Raw genomic sequence first — 12,087 nt, forward strand, 5'->3', positions numbered from 1 at the left:
AATACCAATATTTCATCCTTGTGAACTCTGGTCTAGCCGTTTCCCCTATGACATAGAGCTCTTTCTGACCTCTTAGGCTATCTGGATTAGAATGTCTCACTCTGATTTTGTTGACTTTGTCACTTCAGAATGCTATTTGAAGTGTTATTTTCAAGTTACTCTGTTGCCTTGACTTCACTCCGGGTGTCTGTAGTTAATAAAGGAGAAGTTCAGAATTCAAGATTCCTATGTGGTTATATGTGACTGAAGAATTCTACATAGAGTAGTTTATTAAGTTTGAGCTAAAAAGAATTAGAAAGTTTAATTACTGTATGATAAGTTAAATAACTTAAATAGTGATTTTAAAAAAGACAAATCTAAGAATTGTAAGCCTAAAAATTCTAAAAATTTAGACCAAATTTTGCAGGGGGGAAAAAAAGAATTCTAGGCTGAAGGTCCTTTGAGAAGACTGGTTTGGGATCCAGAGGGCCCTGAGGGATGGATGTGTCCATTTTACAAATGAGGAAATGGGGACTTCCTAAGGTGAGGGACCCAGGCCCTGTGACTCTACTGGCCACATGGGCTCCAGCCTGGAAGCTCTGAGAGGAGGCCGTCTTTGACCCTCTCTCAGTGACACATGCTCGCCCCAGATCTATTAAGTGCCCAATAAATGGTTCATCAATGCCACATTGAAGGGTATGTAGGTAACAAGCATTTGTTAAGCAGTGTACCCTAGTTTTGGGGAATATAAATCTGAATAAAAAGATGCCCTTGCCCTCAAGGAGCTTTTAGTCTGATAGGCAAGACTACATATGAAAGGAGGCAGGAAAGGCTGGGATGGATTTGTAGCCAAAGTAAGCAAGAAGCCATCTGGTTGGGGTCAGGTAGGTGACAAAGTGGATAGAGCACTGGCCCTGAAGTCAGGAGGATCTGAGTTCAAATGCAGCCTCAGACACCTAATGATTACCTAGCTGTGTGACCTTGGGCAAGTCACTTAACCCATTGCCTTGTAAAAAAAAATTGAAAAAACAAAGCCATCTGGTCCTTCTTATGCATGAAGACATGAGAAAGGCTTGCCCAAGATCATACTAAAGAAATGTGGACATTTGAACTCAGGTCCTGGGCCTTCTAGCTTAGTGCCATGCCACCTCCTGTGAGCACCCAAGGCTTCCCTATCTTGCCCTACTGTTTGGTCCCCCATGGCATCCTCAGGTGTCATTTTTTTATTGCCACAAACGATGAAAAGATGCCTTGAAGGAAGGTGTTTTGTAAGCCAGGGGAAGGCAGCCCTTCTCTTGCAGATGGAGACATCATCCGCTACCCCTTAAGAGCTGACACTGCAGGGTGGATGGAGGTGCCCAGAAGGGCAAGTTGCCCTTCATCTGTGAGTCTATCCACCATTGCCCATTGGGCATTCCAGACCCAAACAGGACTCAATCTCTTTCTTTCCAAGCCAACTCCACTTCTGCTGGAAGTGTCACCACTTTACCAATCTCCTGGGTTCCTGACCCCCTCTTCACTCTCCCTCTCCCCATTTAGCCAGGCAGCTGCCAGATCTCTACCTCCACAGTGTCTCCTACATCGGGACCCTTCTTGCCCTTCACACATGTACTTTGGTTCAGATTCTTGGAACCATTCAGCTTCCTAATGATGTTTCCCTGCCTTGAATCTCTCCATACTCCAGGCCATCATCCACACGCAGACTGGATCACTGTACTCCCCTACTCAGTTCTCCCATCTCCAGGCCTTTGCATTGGCCTCTCCCTCAAGCCTGGAACGCCCTCCCTCCTCATAGGATCCCTCCTGTCTTTGGGATACGGTTCAGGTTCTGATCCCCTAACTGCTAGAACTCACCCATCCTCTCGAACTTAACATTTGTTAACCACTTAAAGGTTATTTAATCCCTTTCCTGTTTAGTCTTTGTGCAGTTTTAATCCCCCCCCCCCCCACTGGAAGGTGAGTTCTTAGTGGGGCAAGGCCTGTATTCTTTGTTCTTCTGTTCCCAATTTCTATAATTCCATAGGTGTTTCATCCATGTATGTTGATTGATTGAATCCTAGATCTCTCAGTTTCCATTGCCCTTGTGCTGGGTGCCCGTCTCTTCGCCCTGGCCTTAATGCAGGCTCCGGAGAATGCTATTATTGCTATGAATACCCCAGTTATATTTTTAAATTATTATGAAAGAACTTGCAATGCTAGACTAAAGTAGTCTCTATCTTATTGATCCGTCACAGTTGTTGACATGTTGCCCCCCCCCCAATAAACTGGGAGCTCCTTGAGGGCAAGGACTGTTTGGGGGTTTTTTTTCTATTTTTTGCTATTTTTCTTTGCATCCTCACTGCTTATCACATGTGTTTATAGATCTATTAACTGAAGTTAAGGGAATGTTGGTATAGTTTAACCTAGATTGAAGAAAATTAATAAAGTCTTTTTATGGAAAAAATAGAGCAATATAGATTACATAAGTCATCAACTAAGTGGGTCCAAAACTGAATCCTCAACTTCAAAGAGTCATCATTAGTAATTCAATGTCAGATTGCAAGCCTGCAAAGGAGTGCTTAGGTGAAAACACAGATGCCATACTTGCCAAATTTTTCACTCCTTCTTTAGCGTATTTAAAAAAAATATCTTGTTGGGGCAGCTGGGTGGCGCAGTGGATAGAGCACCAGCCCTGGAGTCAGGAGTACCTGAGTTCAGATCTGACCTCAGACATTTAATAATGACCTAGCTATGTGGCCTTGGGCAAGTCACTTGGCCCCATTGCCTTGCAAAAAAAAAAAAAATCTTGTTCTTTTTTTCCTTGAGCCTTACTGTCAAAACCCTCCTCGGCTTGTCTCCTAAGTCTCTTCTCTCACCCTCCCCATGAGCCTTCTACTTTAACATATAGGTATGATCAAGCCAAACAGTTCAGTACATTGGCCATGTCTGAAAATAGACATTTTATTCTGCGTCTCTGCACAAGATGTGTACGATGGGGTTCATCCTCCATCTTTGGCAGTCAACATTCATTGCACCAAAGAAGGGACAAAAAAGGCAAGATGGTTTTTGGAACAACTACATTGTGTAATTGAAAAACAAGCTGTGCATATTCAAAATCCACAGCTGCATTATTTTTCAAGGGTTTTTGTATATGGAAATGCTGTAAAATAGGGAGACAAAGTCAAAATGAAGTTTCTTTTAATTAGCCAGGGATTCCATTGAATGTTTAAAAAGCAAACCAGCCCTGTCTGGCAGTGAGTATAAAATGGAGGCCTTTATCATGAAGAGCCATGTCAAGATCTAGGAATCCCAGGGCCCTTTGCTCTTCACCTCTGAATTGAACTCTAGGAGTCTCTTTTTTTTTAAATACTGCTTTTTTATTATTTTGAATTGGACAAATGGGAGCATCTCATTGTCCATGGGAGAAGAGAGAAGGAAGACTATGAGGGCAGCTGGGAACATTTTGCCTTTCCCATGGTGGCTCTGATGTTCTACATCCTACATACGCCACATCTCCTTTGGAACCCTCTCTTTTTGTGTTTATGTAGGGATTTGTCCACACTCTAAACTCTTTTCTTTTTGAAATTATTACTATCATGACCCCCTTACTCCCCCACCCCCCGGAAACATAAACCTCCCTAATAACAAATGAAAATAATCACAAAATGGGCTCACACATTGGCCTCATCACCTCTCTGCCTGTCAATTTTGGACCCACTTCATCATTAGTCTTCTGCACTTGTTCCTGGTTGTGATATTGATTGACCACAGGCCCTGAGTTTCTCACAGCCATTTAACTTTATAGGTTTGTCTGAATGTGTAACTTATTTAATGGCTCCATTTCCACTGAGGTGTTCCAGATCACTTTGAATCTGTTCTTGCCATTTCTTTTGGCACAACTTTCCATTGCTTGCAGATGCCACAATCTGGCCATTTCCCAAATGCTGGATACCTCTGTTTCCAGCTCTCATGTGCTGAACTTGGAGATCTGATGCTCTTCTTCATCTCTTGTAACCAGTGCTCATGTTTTTGTATGTTTTCTTTTTGTTTCCAGGAGAAAAGCCAGCAACTTTACCCCTTCTCTTTCCTTGTGGGACCCTCAAAGGAGAAGCACTTCCCAAGATGCTCCAACAAAAAGGTCACTAAAGTTGGTTGTCGATGAATGCCCTGCTGCCCACCGTCATTGTCTTTTACATCTATCATGAGGCAGCCCCTTGACAGAGGCAGACGGGTCTGGAACGGACTCAGGCCCTCGTCCACATCAGAGAACTGAGTCCAGAGAGGTCTCAGAGGGAGTGAGTGGCTGCAAGCTGAGTCTTGTAGATTTGGGGTCAAGAACTGATAATTTTTGCATAACAAGAATCAAAAAAACCGTGCTGTGGCTCATCCGCCTTGAGCAGCCTTAGAAGACAATGGCTTTCATTGAAAACAGTGCTATAGAGTACTCTGTATGATCTCCTTTGATCCTCACAAGGCCGACAGTGGGGAACAAGGTTGCCCAGCCAAGAAGTGTCTGAGACTGGGTTTGAACTCAGGTCCTTCAGGTCTGGGGCACCATTCACTGTGCTACTGGTACCCAAGATGTTGTGCCCTTCTTTTGGGTCCCTAGGACTGCTTTTCTCCATGTGGAAAGCTATGAATAACCACAAAGATTAGGGAGGGGCAGAATGGAAAGGAAGTGGATGTTCTTAGAAAGGTCATTCTCTTTTTTTTATTTATATTTTATTTTATTTTTCCTATTATATGAAATGAAATTTTGTTTTTCAATATTCATCCACTTGGATATTTATGTTCTACATATTTCTTCGACCTGACCATACCCCCTCCCCTCAGCAACAAACAGTCTAGTGAAGTTTGTATCATGTCTATTTGTGTTTAAAATGTTTATATATCTGTCATTTTGTGTATGAAGAATTAGGACTAAGAAAAGAAAGGAAACTGGGATAGTAAGGAAAAACATAAGAGAAACTTTAAAAAAAGTGAACATAGTGTTAATTCAGATTCTGTGTTTTTTTTTTTGTTTTTGGTTTGGTTTGGTTTGGTTTTGTTTTGTCTTGTCTGGATGTGGATGGTATTGTCCAAAACAGGTCTCCCAAGGCTTCCTAGCTCTCTGGACTGCTGAGAGGAAATGGATCCATCAAAGTTGACCAACTCACAATGTTGTTAATGTGGACAATGTTCTCTTGGTTCTGCTCCCTTCACTTAGCATCAATTCCTGTAATTCTTTCCATGCTTCTCTAGAGGCTGACAACTCATGGTTTCTTGTAGAATAGTACTCCATAACATTCATATATCATAACTTATAACTTGTTCAGCTGTTCCCCAATTGATGGGCATCCCTTCAGTTTTCATTTCTTTGCCACTACAAAAAGAATTGCTCAAAATATAAATATGGGGGATGACTTTTCCCATTTTTTTATGATTTCTTCTGGATATAGGCCTAGTATTGGTATTGCTGGGTCAAAGGGTATGATCATTTCTTTGCTCTTTGGGCATAGTTCCATAGTGCTCTCCAGAATAGATGGATTAATTCACAACTCCACTAACAGTATACTAATGTCCCAATCCTTCCACAACTTCTCCCTCATTGATCATTTTCCCTTTTTGTCATCTTAGCCAATCTTATTAGTGTGAGGTGGTACTTCATAGTTCTTTTAATTTGCATTTCTTTAATCAATAATGATTTGGAGCATTTTTTCATATAATTATATATAGCTTTAATTTCCTTGTTTGAAAACTGCCTTAATATTTGCCTTAATATCCTCTGACCATTTAACATTTGGGGATTGACCCAGAACCTTATAAATTTGATTCAAATCTATGTATTTTGGAAATGAAGCCTTTATCAGAAACATTAACCCTGAAAATCATTTCCCAGCTTTCTGTTTTCCTTCTAATCTTGGCAACATTGGTTTTATTAGTGCAAAATCTCTTTAATTTAATATAGCCAAAATCATCCATTTTATATTTTATAATGTCCTCTATTTCTTGTTTGATCATAAATTTCTCCCCTCTCCATAGATCTGACAGATTGAGTATTTCTTGATCTCTTAATTTTTTATCTTACCTTGGTATAAGGTATGAGATGTAGGTCTCTGCTTAGTTTCTGCTTTACTATTTTCCAGTTTTCCCAACAATTTTTGTTAAATAGTGAGTTCTTCTCCCAGAAGTTTTCTTTCAGTTTGTCAAACAATAGATTACTATAGTCATTTACTACAGTTTCTTTTTGGTTTTTTGTTTGCTTATTTTTGCAAGGCAATGGTGTTAAATGACTTGCCCAAGGTAATATAGTAGGTAATTATTACAAGTCTGAGGCCAGATTTGAGCTCCTGGTCCTGACTCCAGGACCCGTGCTCTATCTACTGCACCACCTAGATGCCCCCTACAATTTCTTTTGTACCTGACTTAATCCACTGTCCCATGACTCTTATTTCTTAGCCAGTCCCAGTCAGTTTTGATGACTGTAGAAAGGCCATTTTCTGGGCTGTTCACCATTTTCCATCCTGAGTTGTTGGTTTTGAATTCATGATGATCTTTGTAGAAACTGTCAAAGTAGTCAATCTCTGACCCTTCAGTCTGGTCCACAGTATACAAAGGCTTATACCTCTCTCTCTCTCTTTGCCTCTGGCCTCTTCCGTCACTGCCTCTCTTTCTCCGTTTCTCCTAAATTCTGTGGGGAGGGAGGTCCAGATGGAGGTTTTGGTGGAGAACATTCATGGACACCACTGTAGCCCTGTGAAATTGGGGTTTTGAATTATTTGAGCAAGAAGCTTTGCTGCCCAATGCCAGCACTGCCCTCACTCTACCTCTCCAGTCCTTTTTGTCCTCTTCATAAGCCCCTGCAGGACTAGATGACCACTTCCTAGCTAGGCAGGTTAGGGGTGGGGGGTTCCAGATATAGCCAGTGGTTTGGGGCCCATCTCACTCAGGCCTTTCAGAAGCTGTCTCTGCTCCTCCGGGCCACAGTGGTCTGTGGTCAGCCTGGTTTACTGGAAGGACCGGGGCAGTGGGGTAACCGATCCCAAAGCCCTCTTTTCTCATAAATCTGCCTAATGTGGTCCTGGGTTCAGGATCTGGGTTCAGAGGCTAAGACGGATGCTTTGTTGCCCATGTGGCAACAGTAGTCATTTTTCATCTAGAGTCCCTCATGAAGGCTGGAATACTGCCCTGCCTGCCCCCCTAGAGTAACCCTGTCTCAGATATAAAGGAAGCCAATCTTTGTTAAACGACCACTGAGTGGGGTGGGGGCCATCTGTCCAAAGTATTCTCCACCAGGTAAGTCAAGGTGTCTGCACTGCCTAGCCCACAAAAAGACCACCCACCAAAGCTGCAGAGCAGCAGGCCCACCCTCTGGGGGAGGTCGAGCCATGGCTCTTGGAGTCCTCACAACTTGTTTCTGTTTTTATTTTTTAAGGCATTTCACTGGAAAGCATAACTGTGTACCAGAAGATTGAGCATCCTGATATCCAGGACTCCCTGAAGAGCTACTTCTCCTCACAGGTACATTGCGTTTCTGAGGAGGCCTCCCAGAGCATCTGTCCTCACTTGAGTTGCCCACAACTCTTCAGCCTTCCCTCTGGCAGCACTTTGGAGGTGGGGCTCCCTGGGGAAGAGGGCACCCTCTTTCCAGGCCATCCGAGCACCAACGACCTGGGAGTGACCTGCCTCCATATGAATACCCCCTTTGTTTTTATTTTGTTCATGTTTATATTTTTGTCCACTGTTTCCTCTGAGAGACTCAGCACTTTTCCAGGGAAAGGCCTGTCGGCGCATTTGTGTCTAGTGGGTTCTTGAACACTTCCTATTACCAACAAAGGATCACTTGCCAAGTGTGCATCTGACCTGTCCACACCTTGTAGTCATTCAGAGGCTCCTCAGAGAATCCCATTCAGAGGCAGGAAAGACCTTTCAGCCCATCACCTCTGGAACCCCTGGGGTTAACTGGGATCTCCAGTAGAATGGGGTTTTATAGTCATATTCCTAGCTGAAGTATTGGTCCCAGGTGTTTTATCTTTGCATCACCTCCTTTTATCCTGGCATCCTCATGCTACCCTGAACCTGGTGCCTTGCCCCTAGGAGACTCTTCATCTATAAAGGCTTATTGAATGGAACAGAACAGAAAGGCACACATACATTGCATGTGGAGTGGCCAAGCCCCCGGGCTACCTGCCCAACTGGAGGGTTTTCACCCACTTGGTTCTGCCACAGGGTGACTGTGGGTCTTATTGAGGAGGCTTTGCAGCAGGATTTCTCTGCAAGAATTTTTTCCCAGGAACCTTTGGGAAATTAATGGTTTTTGAAATCCCAAGAAGCGAGGAATAAAAATTACAGTTCTCCTGAGAGAATTAAAGGTTAATAGTCCACATAGAGACATTACTGTTATGAAGGAATCTTTTGATTACAAGTCACAAGCAATTGTGGGAAACCCTAGTTCATGAGATCAAAAAGAAAGGACGAGGACAGGAGCACATGGGAGAAGAGAGGTCACAAACCACTTGGTCAGTCTGACTTTGGGATAAATGAGTGTTCATGCCATGAATGCTGTTAAGTTAGCCATCCTTGCAAATAAATCTAAATAAGTTTATATGCACAGCATTCTCTACATGAATTCCATGCTCAATATTCCAAAAATAACTACTTTGGGAAGCAAATTAGTCCTCAGATTGGTAATTTCACCATGAAGTTAACCTTGCTAGGAGATCTTATTCAGATACCACCCAATAATGTCCCTGGAATGTTTCAGGGTTTGAGTTTTTATTATGAGTTAGAGTTCTTTGTAAATATTACTAAAATATTTCTTATTTATTAAGCTATTGTTTGAATATCCATAGTAATGAGTAAAGAGTGTGAAAACTGTTGGAAGGATTTTAAGGGGAAAAAGAAAATCAGCCAGCTTCTATAGTTTTGAATCATTGTCATCCTTTATTGGCTCATAAAAATGAACCAGGCATTCATGATTTAGATTTAGATTTACCAAAAACTCTGCAATTTTTAGTATAAACTTATCACAGAAAAATGATTCACTATTATTATGGCCAGTTACTTTAAAACACATAAATAAAATGTTATAAAAATACAGAATAACATGATTTCAGGAATTCCTAAATTTCTTATGCCTGAATATCCATCAAGAATTTGGAAACTCTGCTCTTTCGTGTTCCAGGGCTCCACAATGGCAGCAGTTCAGTGTCATGTCCAGATGGGAGCTTTGGGAAACTTTACCTTTTAACCTTTCTGACCGGAGTGGAGTGGCTACCAGCATGCCCACTGTTGAGCCCCTCCCCCTAAATTTGGGCCTCACTTGATATGGATATTCAGACAGTTGATGAACAAAATTACTTTTGTAGTTGTTTCTGTCACAAAATCTTGTACCATCCCAGTATACATATGAGATATTCTCTCTCTCTCTCTCTCTCCAAGATTTTGCAAGGCCGTGGAGTTAAATGATTTGCCCAAGGTCACACAGCTAGGTCATTATGAAGTGTCTGAGGCCGGATTTGAACTCAGGTCCTCTTGACTCCAGGGCCGGTGCTCTCTATTCACTGCACCACCTTGTTGCCCCTGTATGGGAGACTGTTAAGCCTGTCTCCTTCCCCTGTGTTAAACGCTTTTTCCCCCTGTAATTTTCAAACAGTAGAAGGTGAGATCCAAGGTTCTCTCCCTCTCTCCATCAGTCATTGACTGTGAACATCTATTCTGTTGTAGAGAATCCTTTTCCGAAGCCTGCCCGGTAAGGGCTTATCTTTTCAAGTGTATCTAGGCCATGTTCATGCACCTTTTACAGAAACCAGGATGAGACCAGGCACATGGGTCAGTCATTGCTGACATCGTCTCAGGGCCTTTTTTGGGAGGACCAAAGTGCTATCGTCTCTTTGATTCCTTTGCTTGCCTGGTGCATGGGGACCGGGTGGCCACCAGTAAAGATTCCTTCTGCGCATGCATGTCCATTCGTGCATGATTGCTGCTTCCTCCCTGGCAGAGTCTGTTTTGTAGTGGCTCTGATGCCCGCCGGTGCCCTCCCCTGGTCTCCAGGCTCATGCACAAGTGCCTTCAGCAAGGTCTCTCTGGGAATGACTTCTGCAGCACTGAAACTTCTTGAAGAAATGGCAGCAGATTCAGTGCTTTGACTTTGGTCTGGTCTCCAATTTTTGGAAGTCAGTGACTCATTGAAACAGTTCACCCAAAGCTGCTGTAACTTATTACACATGGTTCTGGAATCTTTATTTTCTTCTTAAAACTCCTGTTAGAGACTTTCCTCTAATCAGCTGGTGAGAGCTCATTGGCCTTGTCTCCTCCATTCATCCCCAATTGCTTTGCTTTTTAAGCCAGAGTCCCTTTCTTTTAGTGTCACCAAGTCCCATTCTTTAAAAGGACATCCATGATTCAGGGTTGCTGACTAACCGGTGAGTCATGGGCTCCAGAATGGCATTGTTCTGGAACTGACATCCTGGGCAGTGCCTGCCAGGTGGGCCTGGCACATCAACCAGGTGTCCACTGAAGCCCCCCCCCCACCCCACTGAACTGGGACAATGTCTCCTGCCCATTGGTCAGAGAGATGTGAATTTGTCTTCTGTTTGGCTGCAGGGCGTTCCAGCCAGCATCACCTTCTTCAGTCCTTCTGGGCTCACCCATGGCCTCAGCTATATTCAGGAGTTCTCCGGCCACCGCTTTGACCAGATTAAGGTAAAAATATCCAATCCCAGCTGGGGTTTTGTCTAAGCCCCAATCTGCTCCCTGTTCCTGCTGTTAAGCAGCCAAGCATGGTCCCTCAAAAGCTTAGGTGAGAAGAAGCTGAGAGGCCCCCAAGTCCTTCCCCCTGCTCTCCAGCCACAGACCCTAGGACCTTCCCCGGGTCCTCTCCCTCCCCCTGACTGCTCCGGCTCCTGTTCCTCCTGGAAGCAAGTCTGCAAGACTTTGCTGATCCGGGACAGTCACGCTGTTTATGCCTCCCCACCTCCTCCTGGAGGGTAGGGGCTGTTTGTCCTCTCAGCATTCCCCAGGCTGCCCTGGGACAGCCGCTTGAAGCAGGGAGGTTTGATGGAAATAAATGGTGACATGGTGGGGAAGTCTGAGGCCTCAGTGGTGTCAGTGCTGGGCACCCTTGGCTGGTCAGGGGTTCAGTTTTCAGTCAGACTTTCCTGAGGGGAGGAAAGCCTGCTTTCCTCCTTCAGCATCTTCTGGGTCCCACTAGGAAGTGTTGCCAAGCCAAGGCCCTGTGGTCCCTGGGAGCCCCAAAGAGTGGGGCCTCTGGGGAGCAGCCCAGCCTGGTAGCAGGGAGAAGGTGCCCCTGGCGCCTGTGCTAAGGCTTCATCATAGCCACTACAACCCATTCCAGAGGGACTCGAGAGAAGGCAGGAATAATTCCTCAGGTGGAAGATGGGGAAAAAGCCAAGGCTGTAAAAAACCAGGGTGAGCTGAGGAATTCCTTGAGCTTGTCAGTTTGTTGCCATAAAAAGGAGAAGACCCACAGGTGCCAGGCTGGGAGTGGGCATGGCTCCTGAGTTTCAACTAGACCCCCAAAATGAGTCCTTTCCCATGATTCCTGGGGAGCCACTTAGAGGAAAGTTCATGTGAAGGCAGGGAAAAAACAGGTCTGAACTCAGAGTCCTCCAGGTGGGAGGGATGAGGTAGGTACCCCCTGGTCTGGTGACGGACTCATCTCACGGAAGAAGTTAAGAGACTCAGCTGCAATCACCTAGCAAGTTAGGGGCAGAGTCGGGTTTCAAGTCGAGGTGACCAGGAGGACCTTGGCCAGGTGGTCCAGACAGTGAGGGGATGAGCTCCCCAGGTGGCCACAAATGAAGCTTTCCAGTCAGAGCAGGTAGAGTCTGTGACCCCGAGTTCAGATCCCAGCCCCACTGCCATTCCCTTCTGTGGCCTTGGGGAGAGAAGAGGCAGGAATGAACATGACCGGCCCTGGATCCTCACAACCCGCCTGGAGCAGAAGGTGAAGTGACTGGTCCAGGGTCACAGTTCATGTCTGAGACAGGATTGAGGCCCAGCATGCTCCTCTCCCAGGTGCCTAAGCTCCAGTCCTTCACACCCTCAGCCCCTGCCTCACGGTTCTCCTGTGTAAAATGGCCAGAGGACCTGTTTAATCCCCTGGACCCCTGGTCTGTGATCCTGTGA

The 12,087-nt window shown here is 44.6% G+C and overlaps 1 protein-coding gene across 4 annotated transcripts in view; it reads left to right on the plus strand.

Moving 5' to 3' along the window:
* The window catches only part of UROS (uroporphyrinogen III synthase), a 38,253-nt gene that overhangs the window by 25,164 nt on the left and 1,002 nt on the right, over nucleotides 1-12,087 (plus strand). For 3 of the 4 annotated variants that reach the window (XM_074232203.1, XM_074232205.1, XM_074232204.1), the window contains exons 7-9: nucleotides 4,013-4,096; nucleotides 7,373-7,458; nucleotides 10,543-10,641. In XM_074232203.1, coding sequence (XP_074088304.1) covers nucleotides 4,013-4,096; nucleotides 7,373-7,458; nucleotides 10,543-10,641 — 269 coding nt within the window. The remainder of the gene's footprint in view (nucleotides 1-4,012; nucleotides 4,097-7,372; nucleotides 7,459-10,542; nucleotides 10,642-12,087) is intronic. The other variant, XM_074232207.1, reaches the window with a different exon arrangement.

The sequence above is a fragment of the Macrotis lagotis genome, chromosome 4 (assembly GCF_037893015.1).
Source record: "Macrotis lagotis isolate mMagLag1 chromosome 4, bilby.v1.9.chrom.fasta, whole genome shotgun sequence".
Classification (NCBI taxonomy): Eukaryota; Metazoa; Chordata; class Mammalia; order Peramelemorphia; family Peramelidae; genus Macrotis; species Macrotis lagotis.